The 24,310-nt window shown below is 41.9% G+C and overlaps 1 protein-coding gene across 1 annotated transcript in view; it reads right to left on the bottom strand.

Moving 5' to 3' along the window:
* The window catches only part of PITPNM3 (PITPNM family member 3), a 332,363-nt gene that overhangs the window by 161,447 nt on the left and 146,606 nt on the right, over positions 1-24,310 (bottom strand). The window contains exon 2 of the mRNA XM_069945444.1: positions 5,422-5,517. Coding sequence (XP_069801545.1) covers positions 5,422-5,517 — 96 coding nt within the window. The remainder of the gene's footprint in view (positions 1-5,421; positions 5,518-24,310) is intronic.

Raw genomic sequence — 24,310 nt, 5'->3', positions numbered from 1 at the left:
TCACCATCAATGAGTTTAACTGACAAAAATAAAAAAAATATTTGCATAATAATGGAACACAGTATTTGGAACAGAGTATAAAAATAAATAAATAAACATGTTGTATCGACACGTGCGTAATTGCCCAAAATATTAATTTATTTCATTCCTGATCTCGCACGGTAAACAGCGTAAGAGCAAAACAATTCCAAAGTGCAAAATTGCACATTTTTGTTCGAATGAAATCCCGAAAAATTGTAATAAAAAGCAATCAAAAAGTCACATATGTGTAATCAAGGTACCAATAGAAAGAACACATCATGGTGCAAAAAATGACACCTCACACAGCCCCATAGACCAAAAAATAAAAGCGCTATAAGCCTGGGAATGGAGCGATTTCAAGGAACATATATTTGTTAAAAATGGTTAAAAAATTTTAAAAGCCAACAAATAAAATAAAAGTTATACATGTTACATATCATTGTAATGGTACAACTTGAGAAACATATATAAGTAGTTTTACCCCAGTGCGAATGATCTAAAAAAAAAAAAAAAAGTTTTTTTTTTTATTATTTCACCACACATTGAATTCTGTCATTGCAAAGTACAATTAGTGGCGCAAAAAATAAGCACTCCTGTGGGTTTCTAGGTGTCTGTAATATGTCAAAAGTTTTTTTTTTATTTTTTTTTTTATAAATCACAGAGCCACTTTAATTTCTCTTGTGGAGGAACTACGTGGGAAATGGATAATGTTTCCAAAGATTACAGCTGATAGCTGGTCACTGGTAATCCTTCAGGGGGACAACAAGTTGGGTCTTTTAATACTCTCCATAATACCCCACATCAGTATTTAGACTAATTGGAGAGTATAGCATTGGCAATATATTTGTGGTATATTTTTTTTCTTTAATTTTACATTAATGTTTAGGGGGGGAGCACATGTTCTCTGCTGCTTCATCAAGATCCCTGATCAGCATACGGGTATACATCTCACGTCCGTTACTAAATTGCAGAATGTTCTTGCATATTGTAATGACATCAAAATACTATCACTCAGTGCAGTCTGCAGCAATAATCACCATCCTGATATTTAATCTTGATAATGCTACCCAGCAATGCCTTGTGTCTAGTAAAATGTCAACAGAGCTCTTCATTATCTCCTGTCAGCCAGTGATACGTCTAATACATCTCGGATTATATGTCATTTATTCAAATGCATTATATGAAGGAGTGTCAGCGGATCCTGAACAAAAATAAATCCTTTTTAAAATTGAACAATGTCATTTGATCAGTTCCCCATAAAATTTACTTAAAGGGGTAATTATCAGAATAAATGTAAGCGAGTGGATACACTTTTATAAGAGTCACAATTATTTCTTTGTGCTGAGATTCTGTGTTGTAAGGAGTAGGAGCTGCTAAGTAACAAGCTCTCAGGACGTGGCCATTAGGATGAAGACCAAAATAACTTTGGAGATGAAATATATACACTAATACCTAAAACCTAATACAAAAAGGAGGAAAAGATCACAAGAACATGTTTGCCATGTCCACGAAAGGAGCGCTGGTCAAGCATGCTCACTGCCACTCCATTCAACTCTATGAGATTAACAGAGATAGCAGAGTGTTGTATGCGTCTTCTGTCTGCAGTGTCCCACTCTGTGAATTTCTAGCACTACATGGTTGTAAGACAAATACCTCCCAAACTACATTTTGTTTTTGTTGTCTTCCTGTTTTGAAGTCTTCTATGAATGCTTGACCTAATATCTATAAACAGCTTCATCTGATCACTATTCCAAAATTATAATGACAGAATTGTGGGCCACCGAGAGTAATTGGCTGTAATCACACCCATTCCTTTGAAAATGTTTTGGCTGATAATATACATGTGGCAATGAGATGGCAATGAAGGATATGCAGAAACACCAATGCCTTTTGCTACTTAAAGTTTATGGTGTTGTATACTGTTAATGTAGTATGCTATTCATACACCTTGTACTAGAACAGCCGTGCTACCTTAAAAGCATAGTGTGACAAACAAGTATTTGGCAGCTGCTACATCTGTAACTAGTCAACGAGATTTTTACAGTTTTTTGAGAAACTCTTGTGCGTTTCATTCAGGCTGCACAGGCAAAACAAATGGCAAACGATCTGCAAGCATAAGTACAATATTATACATATACATATATGAAATATGTGTATTCAACTACATAAATTAAAGCAACTCTGTACCCACAATCTGACCCCCCAAACCACTTGTACCTTCAGATAGCTGCTTTTAATCCAAGATCTGTCCTGCGGTCCGTTCGGCAGGTGATGCAGTTATTGTCCTAAAAAACAACTTTTAAACTGGCAGCCCCGTGCCCAACGTCCGAGGCTTAGATTGTGTATGCATTAGGTTGGCACAACCTCTCTGTCCCTCCTCACTGCCCTCCTCATTATTCGGAATGCTCCAGGCTGATTGTCTCCTATTCCTCAGCTGTGTGAATACTGAACATGGGCTGGATCGTTAAGGCACCTGTGCAATGTTCAGACAAGAGAAAATGTTCCAGTGGCATTCCTAATGATGAAGCGGGTGGGGAGGAGGGACGGAGGGGTGGTGCAAAGTTAGGGCACAGTTACAGATACTTGGGCACAGGCCTGCAAGTTTAAAAGTTGTTTTTTAGGACAATAACTGCATCACCTGCCGAACGGACCGCAGGACAGATCTTGGATTAAAAGGAGCTATCAGAAGTAGGGATGGTCCGAACCCGCCAAGGTTTGGGTTCGGATAAACCAGAACGCTCGGCATCGGATCCCGCTGTCTGCCCGCTCCGTGCAGCGGGCGGTTCCAGCGGGAAGACCGCCTGGAAAAATGGGATACAGCCTATGGCTATGGCTGTATCCCATTTTTCCAGGCATTCCTCCCACTGGATCCGCCCGCTGCACGGAGCGGGCGGACAGCGGGAATCATTACCGAGGGTTCGGGTTAGTACGAACCCGATCCGAACTCGGTTTGGACCATCCCTAATCAGAAGGTACAAGTGGTTTGGGGGGGGGGGGGGGCAGATTGTGGGTACAGAGTCACTTAAAAAAAAAAAAAAAAAGTTAAACGATAACCAGTCATGGTAAAATGCAGGCAGGGTTATTGCTTTATGCCTGCTGTAATGTTTTAATACAAAACAGAAAACCCACACAGAAGCATAACACACTTGGTGGTCCGTGTCATTTCAAAAAGGACCCATACTCTTTATGCTAACATATCAATTCTTTGAGCAAATGGCGGAATTCACCAATTCATGGCTTGAAGTCTCTGCACGCATTCTGTAGTGTGCACATACCCTAACACAGTTGCGCCACACAACAGGTGGGGCATTACAAGTACAGAGGGTTGTCCTCTTTAACACAATCCGAATCATCAGTTTCCAAATAGGATGCAATGTCTTAAAGGTACAACTTTAATGACTTGCAGTTTAACTTTAGAGTAACTTTGTATTTACACCCACTGACTCTGGGGCCACTCTGGTGTCACTTGCCCCCCTTCTCATAAGAGGATCTTCATCAGTCTCTCACTGATTTAGTTACCTATGACACAAATCTGTCCTCCTTCATTCACAGCACAGCCTAAAAAATGCTTTGGACAATACACCACCACTGTACTATGGTGAACAATTTCAGGTTATTCCCCCAAAAAACGCCGGCCCCAATGTGCACAACCTCCTCCCCTTTGTGACACAGCTCCATTAAAATTGTTGGAGCCACGTCACAGAGGGGAGATTGTCACAATCGGGAATAGACCTGGACTGTGCACGACAACCGGGCACCAGCTCAAAAAAATGACTGCCATCTCTTTTATATTACACATTAAGGCTGGGTTCACGCTACGTATATTTCAGTCAGTATTGTGGTCCTCATATTTCAACCAAAACCAGGAGTGGATTGAAAACACAGAAAGGCTCTGTTCACACAATGTTGAAATTGAGTGGATGGCCGTCATTTAATGGCAAATATTTGCTGTTATTTTAAAACAACGGCTGTTATATTGAAATAATGGCCGTTATTTACTGTTAATGGCGGCCATCCACTCAATTTCAACATTGTGTGAACAGATCCTTTTTGTGTTTTTAATCCACTCCTGGTTTTGGTTGCAATACTGACTGAAATATACATATACTGACTGAAATATACGTAGTGTGAACGCAGCCTAAATGGACATGTTTTGCAGTATATAATCACTCAGACTATACATCTTGCAGATTTTGCCTGGGGTATGTAAACTTATGAGTGCAACTGCATTTCACACAATTTAGATACAAGACCAAAGTATATGACATACAGTAGGTACTGTCATTTGTCTGTTCTTAGATAAACTCTGCGGCTACCAGGATTGCAGTATTAAAAGCAGATTTATGGTTTCCCTGTGTTGATGAAATTCAGGAGTTTGCAGGTCACAGATAACACTGCTATTCATATAGAAATGTGTTGAATTAAATGTATTTGTAGGTTTATATTTTCCACCTCTCTGGAAGCTAAAAATAGGTCTGATTCACTTCAATGTGAAAGCACTGAACCATTGTAATGCATTCTCCTTGTTAAATGAGCTTGTGAGTTATTACAATACTTGTTTACAACCTGGATGTGCCTAAAAATAGAAAGCGCTATCATATACTTGGTCTGATGGAAACTAGACTGCAAACTAAACTATAAGGAGGTCATCAGACCATAACTAGAGGTTATTATGTGGGTTTGGGTTTCACACAGTTTGTTATTATGTATTATTAATAGGGCTCTTGCAGTACTGAATATGGTTAAAAAAACAACAAAACAACATTTTAAGGCAAAATTTGACAGTAAAAAATGGTTATAAAACGCTGCCATAGTTTACATTTTGTAATTTGCTACATTAAAGTCTATAGAAAAATGTCAGCCTGTGCACACATTGTAAATCAATTTTCTTTTTTTACAGTGTGCATAGTCTGACCTTTTTCCATAGATGTTAATTTAGAACAATATTAGATTCAAAATAAGGCTGTATTTTATACCTATTTTATGGTCGTATTTTGCCTTTCTTTTTACTGCCTGAGAAAAGGGATGGTCCGAACCTGACAAGGTTCGGGTTCGTACGAACCCGCACTCTCGACAATGATTCCCGCTGTCTGCCCGCTCCGTGGAAAGGGTGGATACAGCAGGAGGACCGCCTGGAAAACTGGGATACAGCCATACCCATAGGCTGTATCCCAGTTTTCCAGGCGGTCCTCCTGCTGTATCCACCCGAACCCCAACCTCGGCAGTTTCGGGCTATCCTTACTTGTGAACATAGCCTAAATATAAGAAACAATGCTTAATTTATGTTTATGGTGTTACTATATTTAATAAAAAGACATTATACACATATGCACCAACCCTTGTTGTTTGTGTATATAGTTCCCATTCAGACAGAAAATTTTCATATGCCCTTAAACGTACCTCTGGCATCAAAGAACTCATCATCTGAGCTGTCCACCGAGTCGTTGACAATTTTCTGCAGATGCCACTGGGCACCACTAAAGCGCCGTGTTCCACCTGCAAGAATTAAGTAAAAGTGGTTACTGTATGTTCAGTCCTGGAGAGGTACAACAGTATTGTCTACAGCAGTGCTTCTCAAACTGTGAGGCGGGCCTTAACCGTGAGGCGCACCCCGAGTTGTTGGTAAGGCACAGCTGGACAGGCATTTCTCATAAAAGTGACCATAGGCTGCAGAGACCTTTCCCTGGCTGCAACAATCTCAAGTTTAGGAACATTATTGACTCATTTTGTCCTTTGAAGGGTATGAAGGCATGAGGATATGTGAATAAAGGCGACTACAGCAGCATCTCCACCCCATTAATTCTATTATTCCAGATGCTTTTTTGTTTTAGTTTTTTTAATTAATTAGGTCTCAAATGATTTGCATTTACAGCATGCTGGAAAGTGAGGGAAATCGCAAATTCCCTTAGCTATTTTTTTAACGTTTCATATAGTAAGTATTTCCTGCCATGCTGGGCCGGTTCCAGATCAACAGCGAGATCCAATGGTAATATTGAAGTTTGGGTCTCTGTGGATACAGAGAGGCAATGAGCCTTTAATGCGTGCAACCCCTATTGGATCCAATGGAGGTTGCATGCATTACTGTCTCACTGCATCTCCGTATCCATAGAGAATTGAACTTTCAGATTACCATTGGATCTTTCTGCTGATCCTGAAACAGCCAATCATGACAGGTACACTTGTAGAAAAAACTATGCGGGTCACAACCGTTGAGTGTAAATATTGTGCTTTGATAAAACCTTGATATCTGTTATATATTTAACATTGTGACAATGCTTTGTGTTAGATCAAAGCTATATTAAAAATGTTATTGCGCAACATCATTTTTAGAAGGGAAAAAAACAGCAATATAAATCCCTTTTTGATGTGATAGTATACCATATGTTTTGTCATATATGAAGACAACACAAGCTGCTATGGTAAACAATATGCCAGCTGTCAGTACCAACAACAGATATTGTCATCAGACACAGACCGGAATTCATATGTTTCATTATCTATCACAGGTTAAATAAATGCAGCACTCAACAGATTTTGTTCACTGTTTTTGTCTTCTCTAATTACCTTTTCATTTTCTAAGTTTTTCTCTCCCATAAATAACAGGTTACCAGTAGTATACATAAAAAGAGGTGGAAACACAGAGAAGTAGATTCTCCATCATGTTCCAGTTTGGACAAAAAGGCTCCATCTTGCCCTCTCCATGACCCTTATATTAAATCCTTACACCCTTATTTGCTATAAATTCAGTTCCTCGGGGGTGGAGTTTCTTCACATATTTCTGAAACCATCTATCAAACAGGATGAAACCAAACAAGTATACACAGCAAGGAGAATTGGAGGCACTCACCGATTATAGCAAAGTATAAATTTCTTTTTATTCCATCAAGAAACACATGCGATCAGTGATTGAGAACTAGGCAACAGCTGCTTCGCATGTCACAGCGTGTGAAACACGAAAGCCCTCCGGGCTGTGACGAAGCACGCTGTGACGTGCGAAACAGCTGTTGCCTAGTGCTCATCCACTGATCTCATGTGTTGCTTGATGGAATAAAAAGAAATTTATACTTTGCTACAATCGGTGAGCGCCTCCACTTCTCCTTGCTGAGTATATCTGTTGACGAGACTGTTTCTTTGTGTGGGAGAGCACCTCCGGTAGCTACGGTCCCAAGCGGTGTAGGATACACCAGTTTAAGGACGTGTTCAGACTTATGGGAGTACTGAGGTTTTGTAGGCCCCTCTTCAAGGGCCCTATAGCAGCCACACCGTCTTTATAGTGTGTAACCCTTGGCCATTATCAGCTTAGTGCAACATTCTTCACAAATGACATCCAAATCTTCCTACTTTCTTCCTTTTACCTCTCCATCTATGCATATTTCGGTCCTTAATATACAGTTATTCTACCATGTTATTCATGAAACAAGAAGATTGTTTTTTTATTCCCAGACAGGAAAATGTCCTAAAAAGGAGGTCTAAGTTGTGATCACCCCCCTACTCTCTGTGTTATGTAACTATATATGATCAATATGATGCCATTTTTAAGGGGTCACCTAGAATCTCCAATTAAAACAAATAGATGAGTTTCCTTATTTTCTTTAGTAAATTCCGGAAAACTGACATGCTAAAAAAATTACATTTACAAGAACCAAGGAGCTTTAGTATTTTCATAGGAAAAACAACTTGGTATTTTAACCTGGAGACATTATCATCTTGCTTAAGCTTTTTTTTCTTCAATTATCCCTCCTGTCTAGTGTAAGGTTCATAGCTTAGTGGCCCCTCTCATTTCATGTGTAACAACATATAAATAAGTGTTCACATCTCTAATGATTGCTATTCTCTGTACTCTGAAGTCACACTGACCTATGGGGACAATTGACACACAAGATCTCATTCATTAATAAAAAATAAATAAAAATAAGCAATTTACTTGCGTCGACTCCATTAAGTTCAATTACAATAGAACAAGTAGTGTGCTAACGCAATATAGGACACATTTTCTCACCAGATATCTTTATAATGGTGCATGAAAACTGCCATAAGATGCTTCTAAAGCAAAACATGCAACATAGTTAATTTGTAGCGGCATTATGTTTCACGGTGCTCAGCTTTCTTTGCCCTAAAGGCACACGGAACAGTTTATTTAATTCCTCCTGCAGTTAAGTAATACATGTTCTATAGGCAGAAGATTAGCCTATGAACACCTCAACAATTACAAGGTTTGTATGTCGCTTATGCATATATCTTCTCCAGCCACTGGGATTTGAATACAAAACATTTTTGTTCTAGATACATTGACGAACACATCAGGGGTAACATCAAGTCTTCTGCTAATGCGAGATCGTCACCAATTTGTGACGCTACATCAGGTGAAAGGACCCTTAGACTACTGGATTACTTTAGTAGTTATTAGAGATGAGCGAACCGGGTTCGGGTTCGAGTCTATCCGAACCCGATCGTTCGGTATTTGATTAGCTGGGGAACATGGATACAGCCAATGGCTATATCCATGTTTTCCACATAGCCTTAGGGCTTTATCCAACTTCAGCAGCCACCGCTAATCAAATGCCGAAAGTTCGGATGGACTCGAGCATGATCGAGGTTCGCTCATCTCTAGTAGTTATTCATAACGAACACATTAATACAATATATATATATAAACACTTAAACATGATCTGTGGTTTTGATCACAATTAGTACATGGCTTACACTTAACTACATTGTATGTTCAATAACTTAGCTGAATCCATTTGAGGGTGAGTGTTTTTAATCAACTAAAATAAGTGTACAAAAGAGCCTCTGGTAAGGAGAGAAGAGACCAATCCCCCCTCCGTTTGTCCTAGCAATCATACGGGGTCTGGACATCAAACCCCAATCATTCAAAACTTTTGACATGTGTCTATGACAGGTACACTTTAAATATAACTTTTGATACTGCAAGCTTTTTATTGTACTTTTTCCCCATTTGTTAATATGTTGTTATATATTGTTTCCCGCAAACACATTTATTATTATTATTATAAATTCATGTGTATTATGAAATCCAAAGTACCATGAAAAAACACTAGCACATACTTTTAGAAGACTTTTTTTATTTTTATTATGGTATAGACTAAGCTATACCTCTACACTACACCTACTGTTTCCCTCCTGTCACCTTGTAGATCCTAAGTAGAAATACAGCCATAAGGCATGTTCACACACTTTATGTGTTAGTATACGGCCATTGTTAACTAACAATCGATTTCTACTCGATGTGTATAGAACAACAGCTGTTGTTTTCTGTGGACGCACAAAATAATTGACAGGTCTGCTTTGTATGGCCGCAGTTCAGTGAAAAATAGGCTGTGCTCACAGTGGCTCCCGGCCATACTTTACACTGTGACCTACGGCAAATTGGAGCATGGGCACACCGGCATTCCAATTAGAATCAAGTGACATTCACCCAGCCAATACTGCAGTTTCGGCTGGGTAAACATGTCAGACAATAGCCGTTTTTTGACATGGTCGTGTCAAACAACAGTCACTGTTCTTAAAGCATCTGAATATGGCCATAGATTGCATCCATGTTTTCCCAGACTTCCTATGGCTGTATCCAACTTTTTCAGCGACTGGTATTTAAATGCCAAAGGACCGGACCTGCTCGAGTTGCGCTCATCTCTATAAGCCCTCATTAACAGTGTCTTCTCTACCTATATACCAGTCTGTCATTTACTTTATTCATGTAGGTTTTTTTTTTCTTTTTTTTTATGTCACCTTATGTATGTCAATCATTATTTGTACAGTACTCGGAAATCAATAGCGCTTTAAAAAATAAATAATAATAATGCAGCAAAGGTTATAAATAATGGAGTCCCTTGTGGTGTTAAAGGGGTTATCTGGCATTAGAAAACATGGCCACTTTCTTTCAGATACAAATCTTGTCTCCAGTTTGGGCGCAGGTTTCGCAAATGCATTCTATTGAAGTGCATGGAGCTTAATTGCGAACCACACCTGAACTGGAGACAAGTTGTGTTGTCTCTGGAAGAACGGGGGCCATGATTTTCTAATGCTGAATAACAAATGTACGGTCACACAGGCTCTCTTATAAGCATCTTTTTTTAAACAAAGTGTCACTAAATAATCTTGGATTGTATTTAGAGATCAGCAAATCGACCAAGGTTTGGGTTCGTACAAACCCGAACGATCGGCTTTTGACTCCCGCCATCTGCCTACTCCATGGAGAACATGGATACAGCCTGAGGACTGTTTTCCAGACGGTCTTTGGGCTGCATTCAACTTCTCCATTGGTTGGGAAGATGGGACTCAAAAGTTGATCATTTGGATTGGTGCAAACCCCAACCTCATCCAGTTTACTCATCTATAATTGTGTGCTAAAGTTTTAATTGTTTGAGCATTCTTTTCTCAATTTTATATTCTAATATATTCTAATTACACCAATTCTAATTTCTGTAAGTGTTTTGCTAGATCAACTAATATTTGTAGGGAAAGATGCTCAAAAATTTTTTGGGAAATAACTTAAAGTTTGGTGCCCTATTTGCTCTCCAATGTTTTAAGCAGCAAAGTGATGATAGGTTCCCTTTTAAATTAGCATAAATTTGGTGCAACTTGCTGCATAGTTTTCCTAAAAGATGATTGAGAAGGTTGACCTAGTATTTAGAAATGTATGACATAATTAAAAAAAAAAAAAGTTATTATATTCTGACTTAACATATGGGCTTCTTAATAACATTGGATATTGGCAGAAGAAGAAATAAAATCTGGCTGATATAAGGAGATAATTCCAAGAAACCCACATTGTGTTTACTCACAAATTCCTATTTTCTCTTAATTACTACTTCCACTGGCACTAGGGTGTCTGCTGGGGATGGTTTAGTGATTGATCAATAGTTCATAGATAACTGCAGGATAGAGATGTATCATCCATCACTGATTTTCCTCTATCAATATTATTAGTGAATAACATAAATTACAAATCTACTTTTCATACTTGAAGGTTAGCGTGTATCTTGCTCCTTGTATCTCTGAGGCTGTTAGCTAAAAAAAAATACAGATCTAGCCACAATTCTGTGCCATGAAATACAGAGAATCGACTTCTGCTGCCAGCGATACAAAGCCCATCTGTGATATAAGGAAAAAAAAAACTTAATGAATCCTTGTAGCAGAAAACATATTTGGCACCTACTGTACTGTTCTTTTATTTCAGGAATCATTCTTGTGAGATGTCTAAGTGATATGCATTGTGAATTAGATTATAAAAATATGGGGCACTTCACAATGTAATTAAACATTCGGAAATGATCAGACTGAACTGAATGCACAATAATTTCACTGTACTATTACACACACAGACAGTGAGCATGGAGCAACAATTTTGACCTTTTAGCACGTTAAAGGACCACGATCAGCTGGCATTGTGTATGTTGGCTTATCGCTGCCTTTCAACATGCACTATTACACTGAATGATTATCGGGTAATTGGACAAGTAATAGGGCCTTAATGCAAATGTACCATGAGGGTAAAGCGACTCTCTACCCACAATCTGACCCCCCAAACCGCTTGTACCTTAGATAGCTGCTTTTAATCCAAGATCTGTCCTGTGGTCCCTTTGGCAGGTGATGCAGATATTGTGCTAAAAATCAACATTTAAACTGGCAGCCCCCTGCCCTACGGGAGTATCTGTGCCCTAACTTTGCACCACCCCTCCGTCCCTCCTCCCCACCCTCTTCATCATTAGGAAGGCCACTGGAACATTTTCTCCATGCTGAACATTTTCACAACGATCCAGCCCATGTGCCATGCTGACACAGCAGGGGAATAGGAAATTATCTGCCTGGAGCATTCCTAATGATGAGGAAGGCAGGGAGGAGGGACAGAGAGGTTGTGCCAGCCTAATGCATACACAATCTAGGTCACTCCCGTAGGGCATGGGCTGCCAGTTTAAAAGTTGTTTTTTAGCACAATAACTGCATCACCTACCAAATGGACCACAGGACAGATCTTGGATTAAAAACAGCTATCTGAAGGTACAAGTGGTTTGGGGGGGGGGGGGGTCAGATTGTGGGTACAGAGTCGCTTTAATATTAACCATGTATAGAATGGCACCGATGCAGGAAAGCCGTTGCCGCAGTCTGTTCCCTGCACCAACGCCGTTCTATACATGGGTAATATTAAAGTGAATGTATCTGATGGTACATTCGCTTAAAGACTGGAAATTATAGATAACAAAAAATGTGTAAAATCACAAGTTCAGATTTCGGCTCCGGCAAACTTGATAGAAAGCCGTATACACTATCAGTATGTAGTACCTACAGTAAACTTACGCAGACTCTTGTAAAATGACTATGTAACTCAATACCTCTTATCAAAATCTAATGTTTTTCATAGCAGTGAACTATGCAAGAATATTAGGTGCCACCCTTGTGAGAAGTTATGTCTTTTTACTGTGATTGCTTAGTTCTTGTTAATCACTTGTGCCTTCTATCACAGGAAACGTTGCGGACCTGAGCGTGTTGTAGATTACCCTACTGGTGCTATGTACATATAAATATGTATTTGCTGTGGCATCTGTGTGGTTTAACATCACAGCAGAGGGGTTTACTCTGATTACCATGTGATTATAGGTCATAGTCACCAGGGACTAGCATAGGGAGCCCTCCTTGGGACTAGGATTGGTAAAAGTAGCAATGGATTTTTCAGTAATTGATTTTTCAGCATTACAGATATAGGACAGCAGTGGTACTTGGTCAGGGATCCAACCAACTAAAAAAAGAGATGGGGAAAACAGACAGTGTGACCAAGGTTTATAGCAAGGCAAAACATAGTTTTTCTGTATGCAGGAATAAAACATAATTAATACATCCTTCTCTGGATACTGGTACTGCTCTCTTTTATCCTATAGGACTGGTAAAAGTATGACAGGAGTCACCATACCTGGCAAAAGTGGTTGTTGGCGAATTCTGAGTCGGAGTACAGTACAGTACAGTGTGTGTAAACAGACAAGTAAACACTCCCAGCCCGTGACACATACTGCCACCTATATAGGGATATTCACTGCAGACAGCCGAAACTATGGCTGACAGAGACTAAAAGCTGTATAAAAGCCTAAACTGTAAGACTGCTGCCATGTCAGTAGAGAGACCGGACCTTGACTCCTAACAGTAACAGTAATTAGGGATGAGCGAACTTTTGAAAAGTTCGGTTCGATTCGATGCGGCAAACTTTCGTGAATTTCGGATCGGTCCGGACCGAACCGAAAACGAACCTTGCTCTAACGGCTTAATAATTGCAACTACAATGGTGGGAGTGTGATAGGGTATAGTTTCATTTAGTTGCAGTTGATATTACAATGAAAAAAAGTGGGGAAAAAAATTTCCAAAAATGAGAAAAAAAATAAAAATAAATAATAATAATAGGAATAAAATTAATAAAATATAGTGAATCAAAGTGCCAAAATAGTGAAAAAAATATATTGGAAAAAAAAGTTTACAAGGAGGATGCGGCAGCACTTGATTGCACCCAGGCCAGTATTGTTGAGAAGAGACAAGTCGAGAACCAGGAGGAGGCAGCAGTAGATTGCTCGCCACTCAGTCCAGTATTGTTGAGAAGAGACAAGTTGAGCAGCAGGAGGAGGCAGCAGTTGATTGAGTCCAGGCCAGTATTATTGAGGAGAGGCTACTTGAGGAAGATGAGGCAGCATTTGATTGATTCCAGGCCAGTATTATGGAGGAGAGGCTAATTAAGGAGGAGGAGGCAGCAGTTGATTGATTCCAGGCCAGTATTATCGAGGAGAGGCTATATGAGGAGGAGGCAGCAGTTGATCGATTCCAGGCCAGTATTATTAAAACCAGACTACTTCAGGAGCAGGAGGCAGCAGTTGATTGATTCCAGGCCAGGATTATCAAGGAGAGGCTACTTGATGAGGAGCAGGCAGCAGTTGATCGATTCCAGGCCAGTTTTATCGAGGAGAGGCTATATGAGGAGGAGGCAGCAGTTGATTGATTCCAGGCCAGTATTATTGATGAGAGGCTACTTGAGGAGGATGAGGCAGCAGTTGATCGATTACAGGCCAGTATTATTGAGGAGAGGCTACTTGAGGAGGATGAGGCAGCAGTTGATCGATTACAGGCCAGTATAATTAAAATTAAAAAGAGACTACTAGAAGAGCAGGAGGAGGTAGCAGTTGATTGATTCCAGGCCAGTATAATCGAGGAGAGGCTACTTGAGGAGGATGAGGCAGCAGTTGATCGATTACAGGCCAGTATAATTAAAAACAGACTACTTGAGCAGCAGGAGAAGGCAGCGGTTGATTGATTCCAGGCCAGTATTATCGAGGAGAGGCTACTTGAGGAGGAGGCAGCAGCAGTTTATCTATTCCAGGCCAGGATTATGGAGGAGAGGCTAATTGAGGACGAGGAGGCAGCAGTTGATCTATTCCAACCCAGTATAATTAAAAAAAGACTACTTGAGCAGCTGGAGGAGGCAGCAGTTGATCAATTCCTCTCTCAGGATCAAGGCTTGGAGGTAAGTGACTCTGCCTGGTAGGTTGTCTTCTACCCCTCCCTCTTGTGCCTCGCTTCCTTGCAGCAGTGGGATGTTGCTGCTTCGGTAGCACCTCACTTTCCTCCCCTGATGACACTGAGGATAATGGTGCTTGGGGGCGCCACGTCCGATCGGCGACATCATCATCACCACCATTGCTACTGTCCTCCAGTGGCTGGGACAGGATCTCAGGTGTGGCACTGGATGCCCCTCCCTGGCTTACAGCCACCACCTCCTCTGCAGTCTCTGCACGTTCCACCTGCTGCCTTTAGTGGACTACCTCATCCTCCTCCTCATCAACACTAAAAAGTGGTAGAGAATCCAAAGGCAGATCAAGATTTGCCAACAGTTCCCTGGCAGAAGGTGCCCCAGAGGTGGGTGGCATAGTAATAACAGGGGACGGGGCAGAGGACTGTCGCTGACCCTCCCATGACCCTCCCAGCCGACCTCGTTTGGGAGCTTTGGGCGGTGGAAGTGGAGGATTGGGTAAGCCAATCTAGAACCGCTGGCTGTGTGGTTCTTACAGAACCACTGGGTGTCTAGGGTAGCTGCGCCCTGCTGCCACGCCTGTTGCCCCGGCTGCCGTCGGGCCTGGTGCTGCCACTTCTCCTACCCTCACCGCCTGCCGTTGCAGTCCTTGCCTTGGAAGTGCTGGAAGTAGGACGCTTGGACATAGTTCTTTGGTTGGTGTAAATTTTGAAAAAGAAATAATCTATTGGGCAGAAGGCACAAATTTTCAGTGACTATTGCTTTGTGGGTTGGAGGCACCCAGCAAAGCTGAAATTTACAGGTTATCCCAAAAAAACTATTTTTTATTTTTATTTTTAACTTTTTTGGTTGCGGGTGGCTAGAGGGGTTTGACGGTTTGACCAGCAGAGCACAAACGAACAGCTTTTGTGGGGCGCTGACTTCGCCTCAAATAGAACAGCTGATCACAAACAAACAAACTTTTTTTATATTTTTTGAAGGTTTTTTTTTTTACTTTTTTGGTTGCGAGTGGCTAGAGGGTTTTGCGGGAACCAGCATAGCACAAACAGACAGCTTTTGTGGGGCGCTGACTTTGCCTCAAATAGAACAGCTGATCACAAACAAACCAACTTTTTTGTATTTTTTAAGTTTGTTTTTTTTTTACTTTTTTGGTTGCGGGTGGCAAGAGGGGTTTGACGGCAACCAGCAGAGCACAAACGGACAGCTTTTGTGGGGCGCTGACTTCGCCTCAAATAGAACAGCTGATCACAAACAAACAAACTTTTTTTAATTTTTTTTTAAGGTTTTTTTTTAAACTTTTTTGGTTGCGGGTGGCTAGAGGGGTTTGACGGCAACCAGCAGAGCACAAACGGACAGCTTTTGTGGGACGCTGACTTCGCCTCAAATAGAACAGCAGATCACAAACAAACAAACAAACCATCTTTTTTTTATTTTTTTTAAGGTTTTTTTTTTTTTTACTTTTTTGGTTGCGGGTGGCTAGAGGGGTTTGACGGCAACCAGCAGAGCACAAACGGACAGCTTTTGTGAGGCGCTGACTTAGCGTCACCTAGAACAGCTGATAACAAACAAACCAATTATTTTTTTTTTTTTAACTTTTTGGGTTGCTGGCAGCTAGCCGGGGTTAACGGCAACCAGCAGAGCACAAACGGACAGCTTTTGTTAGGCGCTGACTTAGCATCACCTACAACAGCTGATCACAAACAAACGTCTAGCGTCTCCTCTCTGTCACGGAACAGTAGCTGGTTCAATGCTACATGTCCTGACTCCTGAGTGACTCTTCTCACTTTTCTCTCCCTATTTCTTTTTTTTATCTCCCTATCTCTCCCTAGATATGAAGATTTTTTAGTTAGATGGCTATCTCTCCCTCTCTCTACCTAACTCTTGATTTCTCAGCCTCTTTCACTATGTATGAGCTTATCAAGCTTTCCCTGTATCTTGCGATTTTATTTTTTTTTTTTATCTTCCTCTTTCCGGCTTCTCTCACAAACAATATATACTCCTTCTCTATCTCTCCCTGTACTTATCCAGTTGTTTTGATATGTGATCTATGTGTTTTCCCTCTCTGCCTCACATACACCTCCTCTCTCTCTGCAGTCTAGACACACAATGAGAAAGAGCATGGACGCTCAGGCACTTCCTGTTCCTGGAGTGACGTCACACACCTTGATATTCACATAATAACAGGATACAAAGGATTATAGGAGTAATAATCCCTTGTAGCCTGTTCTATTCTCTGATTAAAGTACAGTTTTGCGACGCCGTTGCGATTTTAACAAGCTTCGTCACAAACTTTCTGAAAGTTCGGTTCGGTACCGAACCGAACTTTTTGCAAAGTTCATAACGAATCTGGTTCATAACGGTTCGGTTCGCTCACCCCTAACAGTAATGGGAGTGGTATTGACAGACATGTAAATATAGGACAAGGGAAGCAAACTGAATGAAAGACAAGCTATGGCTCTGGCTGGACCAGCTGTGGTTAGCTTATCAGCAGGCTGACTTGCCCGCCATACACATGCATGTTCAGTTTGGCTAGGTGGGTATGTAATCTGAATGGGAAGAAAATTGAACCTGGGCTCCTCTGGCGGCCACCTATCTCCTGTCACACAAAAGCATCAGTTATGTTGCTTATTTTTTTCTCTCCATTGGGGGGCGGCCAGTTGGGAGGCAGTCATATACAACAGTTTGGCCAATCCCAACCAAATCAGATTCTTCCAACTTAAGGATATATGCACTCATTAAATAGTATTTAATTATACAAAATTATAATACAATTATAATACAAATACCTGTGCAGTTTCTGTGTTTTTAACGTACTCCTGGTTTTGGTTAAAAAAAAATACTCGTCCCCGGGTGATCTTTAGCCCCCCCCCCTGCAGCTCCCTTCCCTCCCCGCTCTTACCCGCTCGATGTCAGAGCATATAATAGCGCAGGCAGCAATTGGGGAACAAGAAGCATGCGAGCACCAGTCTGACAGGTCGGCGCTCGCTTGCTCCTGCTGATCAGCCTGTTTACAAGGGTCTTTAATGTGCAGCTTTAGTTTATGTGGTTAACCAAACTAGCTTACACTAGCTGTTAGGAACACTATAGGAATACTATAATAATAATCTGATTATAAACTATGTAGCGTCTGGTAATGACCCACCCTAAATAGTAAAGCCGGAGCCAGGTAATCTGATTATACACAAGCCTGTAAAATAACCTCACATTTATTCCCTTCAATATAATAACAAAGGTGTAACATTGACCAAGGCTACATCACACTTGGCAAGAGATGAGAGATTATGGACAAGTTCAATAAAAAGAGCAGCAATATCTTATCCCCATGCCTGGAGACACATGCTGATTGCTTTCAATATCCCACATATCTAGGTGTGCAATTTATGCAATGCTTCACTTTGCCTTGGTTTTTGGACAGTGTTGCTAGTCCCGATTCTTCTTCTATTATTGACAGCAGCATTGAGAGGATTGCACTAAGGCTGTTATTAATTCATTGTTCCGAGCGCAATGCAAACTCTTTTTACAAGGCCTACAAAATGATGAATTTTCAGATATGTTTGGAGTCTAGGGACAATGCTCTAGGTCCAGAATATCTATGTGTCCATCATTATGGAAATAGTTTGCGGCAATCATATTGTCAAGAAAATCATAATTACTTATTGATGTTTTGAAAATCTATATAGTCTACTGTCAATTGTTTTTAGTTCAGCCAAGGTAAGAATCAGGGCTGCAATATAAGAACAGCCACTGTTTTTTTCCCCGCTGCTCGTTTTGATTATCCTAGGTGGTGACGGATATACAAACATGATGACAGGAGACATGCAATGGGTTTTCTTCTCGCTGTTCTACTTCTGCTTAGTGATTACATGAAGCTCCAAACTAACTAAACAAAGATGACAAGTGAGGGTAGCCAGATAGTGAACCTTGGCAGCAGACCACTGGACAACAGTGAGACCAATAGATACAATTTAAAATTTGTACGAATCAGCTCCATTTGATTTCTAGTACCCAAAGAAAAAGATTATGGGATTGGGAGGGGGGGGGGGGGGAGAGCTTCAAGGGTGCCTACAGGCTTTCATTCCATGGACTATTAGGGCGGGTTCACACTACGGAATTCTCGCGGACAATGTCCGCGGAATTCCGTCAGCTGTCCACCCGCACATCTGGGTGCATTTCCGCCGGCCTCATAGACACCATTCTATGGGTCGGCGTATTCCGCTTTACGCTGAAAGAAGTGTCATGTCACTTCTTTTAGCAGATCGCGGAATACGCCGGCCCATAGAATGGTGTCTATGGAGCCGGCGGAAAAGCACGTGCCCGTGCGGGCGGGCAGCTGACGGAATTCCGCGGACATTGTCCGCGAGAATTCCGTAGTGTGAACCCGCCCTTAGACAGCCTTGCTGTAGGACTGCACCAGCCTAGGGCACCAGATTTGGGGTTGAAAGGTTTAAGGATATCTGAATGCCCAACCTGACAGGGGTACTCCGGCCCGCCGGTATTTTCAGGTATGGCGGGGAGGGGGTGGTTATGGATGGCGGAGGTCACTTACCTCCCCGATTCCAGTGCCGGGTCCTAATCTCAGCTGCCGCACGAGACGTGGGCGCCGCGGGACCTGGTGCTGGAACCGGGGAGGTAAGTGATCTCTGCCATCCATAACCACCCTATCCCCAACCCTATCTGAAAAATAGGGTTGGGCCGGAGTAGCCCTTGAAAGTTAATAGAAATACATGTGTATTCTCTCATGAGCAGCCAAAAAAACATCCATATTGTATCTGTATGGCATTTCTATTTACGGATCCGCAAAAAAAGGAAGGGTGCTTAAATTAAAATGGAATGCTTGGAATGATGTCACAGCCCAGGGGTTGTCATGGAAATGATCTTCAATAACAGAGAGCATACAGATGGAATCTGTATGTCATCAGCATCTTTCATGGGCCTATTTATTTCTATGGGTAATCTGTTCTGCAAACACAGACTGTATAAATGCATGTCCTATTTTAATTCAGACTGGACCGGTAGAACGTTCTCTCAGGTCACTCTTTGTTTCACGGACCTTAGGCCAAGGATAATTTCACACAGATCTCCAGGCAGTGACAGCTCCACACTGTTACCTACAGCTAATCTACCGATGTAAAAGTGACCAAGGAGTGAAAAAGCACCTACCCATCAGCAGTTTTTGCGCAGCCCTAAAAATCATTGTTTATCGAACGCACATCTGCCTGTATGAACATTGATTGTGCTCAGTAAAGGCATTGCTTGCTAATCGGCGCATGTTTGCGGCCATGGACAGCTGAAGATTGCGCTGTCTAAACTTTACTGTAGCAGGCAGAACTAACCTTTTGTGAGTAGTCTATGTTTAAAGGGAATGTACTATCAGGCCCGGGCTGAAGCACTGGAGGCGGGATGACCCACCCCCAGTGGGAGGAAACCCCCGCCCCTCTATGATACGGCTTCATTGATTCTAATGGACCCCTGCAGGGGTTTCCTCCACAAGCCTTAGGACATTCCCAGAGCAAACCATACTTGCGTCAGCAGCTCCGTCTGCACTAGTTCAGAAGCCTAAAGGATGGTAGGTACACTTTATTACTCCTGCTATAACTGGAAACAGCTGTGCAAATAACTAAGCTGGGTACATATGCATCCCAAACCCAAAGGAAATGACACCATTAGTTCATCCCCAATGGCCACACAATGTTGCAAATAATCCTGGCGACATTGTGCGGCTATTGGGGGAATGGTTTCCACTGTGTTTGCAATGTATTCTGAATGCATACGTGGAAACATGTTTTAATTCTTTTGTTTTGTGTTTTGATTTGTGAATTTACATTAGGTCAATCAAAAAAAAAAAATTAAAACAAATCAAAACACACAATGTGAACACTGCCTAAGACTATGTTCCCTCTTGAAAAAAGAAACAACAGATGAAACAATGGACTGCAGAAACATAGTGTGAACAGAGCCTAAGGCTATGTTCTCACACAGTATTTTTGCTCAGTATTTTGCAACCAAAACCAGGAGGCTGTTGAAGACACAGAAAGGCTATGTTCACACACTGTTGAAATTAAGTGGATGACTGCCATTTAATAGTAAATAATTGCCCTCATTTTAAAACATTAGGCGTTGTTTTAAAAAGAAGGCTCTTATTTTCAATTAAATAGTGGCCATCCACTTACTTTCAACAGTGTGTGAACATAGCCTGTGTTTTCAATCCACTCCTGGTTTTGGTTGAAAAATACTGACCAAAATACTGAGCAAAAATACAGCATGGAAACATAGCCTTACACAGTATTTTGTTCATTTGATCTGTATTTTAATCAGTATTTTAAACCAAGTCCAGGAGTGAAACAAACTACTCACTGGTTTTGGTAGAAAAGAACTGAACAAAATGAGGATTAAAAAAAAAGGCTCAAGTTGAACCATAGGCTAATTCAGCATTATATTAAGGTGAAAGGACCCCACCCTGCTCCATAGTCAGGATTATCCACACTGAGAAAACTTAAAAAAAAAAAATCATTACAGTCACTAGAGTGCACCACAGCAGAGTGTACCGCTTACCATCACTTCTATCTGTGTGTAACCTACAGCAATAGAAAAACTTAAAGACAGACTTACCTAGCTGCAGCCCCAGCATCGAAGGGGACCCCTATCCCACTGTTGCGCATGATCTGGCTCTCCAGCTGTTGCAAAGCATGTTGGGAGCTGTAAATATGCCACAGATCACCACATGCTGTGGAACAGAGCCCTCCCCCTCTCAGGACTGAAAAGCATTGCTTCCCACAACTTACTCATATCACAATGAAATGCACTTTTGGAAAGTTCTAGCTCTGGGTCACAGATGCTGCTGTGTGCAGGGATCTATTTCATTCTGCTCTAGGAAGCCCCATTAGAAGCCATGATCTTTGAGCCTCCTCTGGAAATGAATTGCTTTTCTCCCAGCAAGAATCACCTGCAAACCTGCAACACTTCCCAGAGCTCACAGTTTAGCAGTAGGTGGAGCCTACATTTCCCCAGTGTGCTGGAGTTTAAAGGGATATTCCTGGGGTACATCAGTAAAAAAATAAACATGCAGCAGAAACATATGCCATTGCTTATATGGCTGTTGGTTCTCAAACCACAAGAAAATCCATTTGTTGTAAGGGTCTTAGGTGCGCATTTCATGGTTGGCCTTCCTTGTTGAACAGTTACTCAGTACTACCACAGCCCTCCCACCCTGCCTACTCCCCTCCCACAGCACTCCTGTCAGTTTCCTGCCTAAAGGTGTGCGCACACTATGGAATCCGTGCATATGACCCGCGGCGGATTCCGTCGCTCGTACCCGCACATGGCGGCGCGCATCTCCTTTGCCATAGACACTATTCTATGCACAGGAGGATTCCGCCGAAAGAACTGTCATGTCAATTCATTCAGCAGAATGTGGAATCCGCCCATGCATAGAATAGTGTCTATGGCACGGGCGGAGATGCGCGTCGCCGCATTTTCCGTGCGGATTCCATAGTGTGCACTCACCCTTAGGGTATGTCCAGACTAAGGAAATCATGCAGATAACTTACCGTGGACTCTGCCACTCGTCCCCGTGCGCTCACTCCGTTCTGTGGTCAATCTTCTGTTCAATCTTCGGGTGGATGGCAGAATCCGCCTGACCATAGAATGGAGTCTATGGGATGGGTGGAGGGTGAAGCGTGATCGCACAGAGACGAGCAGCGGAATGCACGGCAAGTTATCTGCGTGATTTCCTTAGTGTGGACATACCCTAAAGCTATTGCAGAACATGTTATGTGTCTTAGGGTGACGATTTTATTCAAATACAATTTTCTGATACTGGATACACTGATAGGACATAACTTTAAAACCACTGAATGGTGAAATGAATATAGCATCTATAAAGTTCTGCTGGAAACCGTGGGTCCTGGTTGCGTGTGGATGTTACTTTGACACACAACATCCACCTAAGCATTGTATAAACCAAGTACACCCCTTCATGGCAATGGTATTCCCTAAAGGCGGTGACCTCTTTCAGCAAGATAATGCACCCTGTCACACTTCAAAAATTGTTCAGGAATAGTTTTCAGAACATGTCAAAGAGTTCAAGGTGCTGAAGTGGCCTCAAAATTTCCCAGATGTCATCCTGCTCTAGCATCTGTGGGATGCGCAAGAAAAACTGATTTATAGAGGTTCCACATCACAACTCAGGCTGGGTTTACATCACGAATGTTGCTTTTGTGACATATTTACAGCAGCAAACTGTCACAATGATGTATAGGTGCACAGCAAGGGCCCCACTGACTTTATTTCTCACATGCATATGTTTAAACTCATGGTTTGCTGCACATTCATTTCCTAGAAAATAAACATATACTTGCAGAAAAATATCCAAATGTAATCACTACTTAACTATGTGCGGACCAATCAGGTCAATGCCTGTCTGTTCACATATGTCTACATCCTATTTTGACACTTTTCCAACATAAATGCGTATTCTGCATATATCATTATTTATGATTCGAAGCAGCATCCTCAGGGGCAGGTAAAGTGGTGCACTGGTTGAGATAAAACAGCCCCCAGTGCACCAAGCAAGTTACTTTGCATATACTGTTTTTGGCCAATATCTCTGGAATGGCGACACTGATTGAGGACATTGTTGAGTTCACTGTCACCACACCAATCAGCCCATGCAAAGAGGTTGGTGTAGTCTAAGGTAGTACTAGATTCCCTTTAATTTGTTGCTAGGTAACCAAGATGCACAGCTTCAGCATTATTAAGGGTCCCAATACACCTTATAATTTTGTCTGCCATACCCGACAGTTTAAGGTGTATGGGGATTTTCCAACCAACCAGCAACAGATGATGTTGGTGGAGATAAGGGTCAGGCATGATGGGAAAACACTGTTAAGCCATTTTTTTCCCCCTGGAGAACACAGGATCGATCGGCCATGCTGAAGGTTCCTCTGCATGGGGAGTACAGGGGCTGAACGGGAAACATAACTGATGGCTGAATGATCATACAGCCATTAAAGGAAAAGTCTGGGGATTTTGAAAATCCATCAGGGGCAGGGGGGAATTTGATAATGAGTAGGCACTTACCTCTGCCCGTGTCCACAGTGAGCGACAGGACCAGCCTTGGGACCCCTGTCAGAAGTCATTTTCCCCCGAGTCGTGATGGGAAAATGCCTGTCCCGGCTGATGGAGTGGCCAGTCCATCATCTAGGTCGTGACATTTACACCCCGGAGATCCCAGAGCCTGGCAGGAATCCCGAGGCCAGTCCCATAGCTCACCACAGGCACTGGGAGTGGTAAGTTGGTACTTGTTATTAAATTCCATCTTGCCAGGTTGCCGGATTTTCAAAATCCTAGGACTTTTCCTTTAATTATTGAAGATGTATGGCCACTTTAAAGGAAATTTTTTTATTAAAGTTTAGTACTGCCCCCTAAAAGTTATACAAATCATCTATACGCTTATTACGGCAAATGCTTATAAAGTGCTTTTTCCCTGCACTTACTACTGCATCAAGGCTTCACTTCCTGGATAAAATGGTGATGTCACGACCCGACTCCCAGAGCTGTGCTGCTGTGGCTGCTGGAGAGGATGATGGCAGAGGGATGCTCAGTGTCCCTCCAGTGCCCTGTGTCCCTCAGTGTCCCCCTGCCATCATCCTCTCCAGCAGCCACAGCCCACACAGCTCTGGGAGTCGGGTCGTGACATCACCATGTTATCCAGGAAGTGACATCACCATTTTATCCAGGAAGTGAAGCTGAGATGCACTAGTAAGT

This window comes from Dendropsophus ebraccatus, chromosome 11, assembly GCF_027789765.1.
Source record: "Dendropsophus ebraccatus isolate aDenEbr1 chromosome 11, aDenEbr1.pat, whole genome shotgun sequence".
Lineage (NCBI taxonomy): Eukaryota > Metazoa > Chordata > Amphibia > Anura > Hylidae > Dendropsophus > Dendropsophus ebraccatus.
This window is presented reverse-complemented; position numbering and strand designations above follow the sequence as displayed.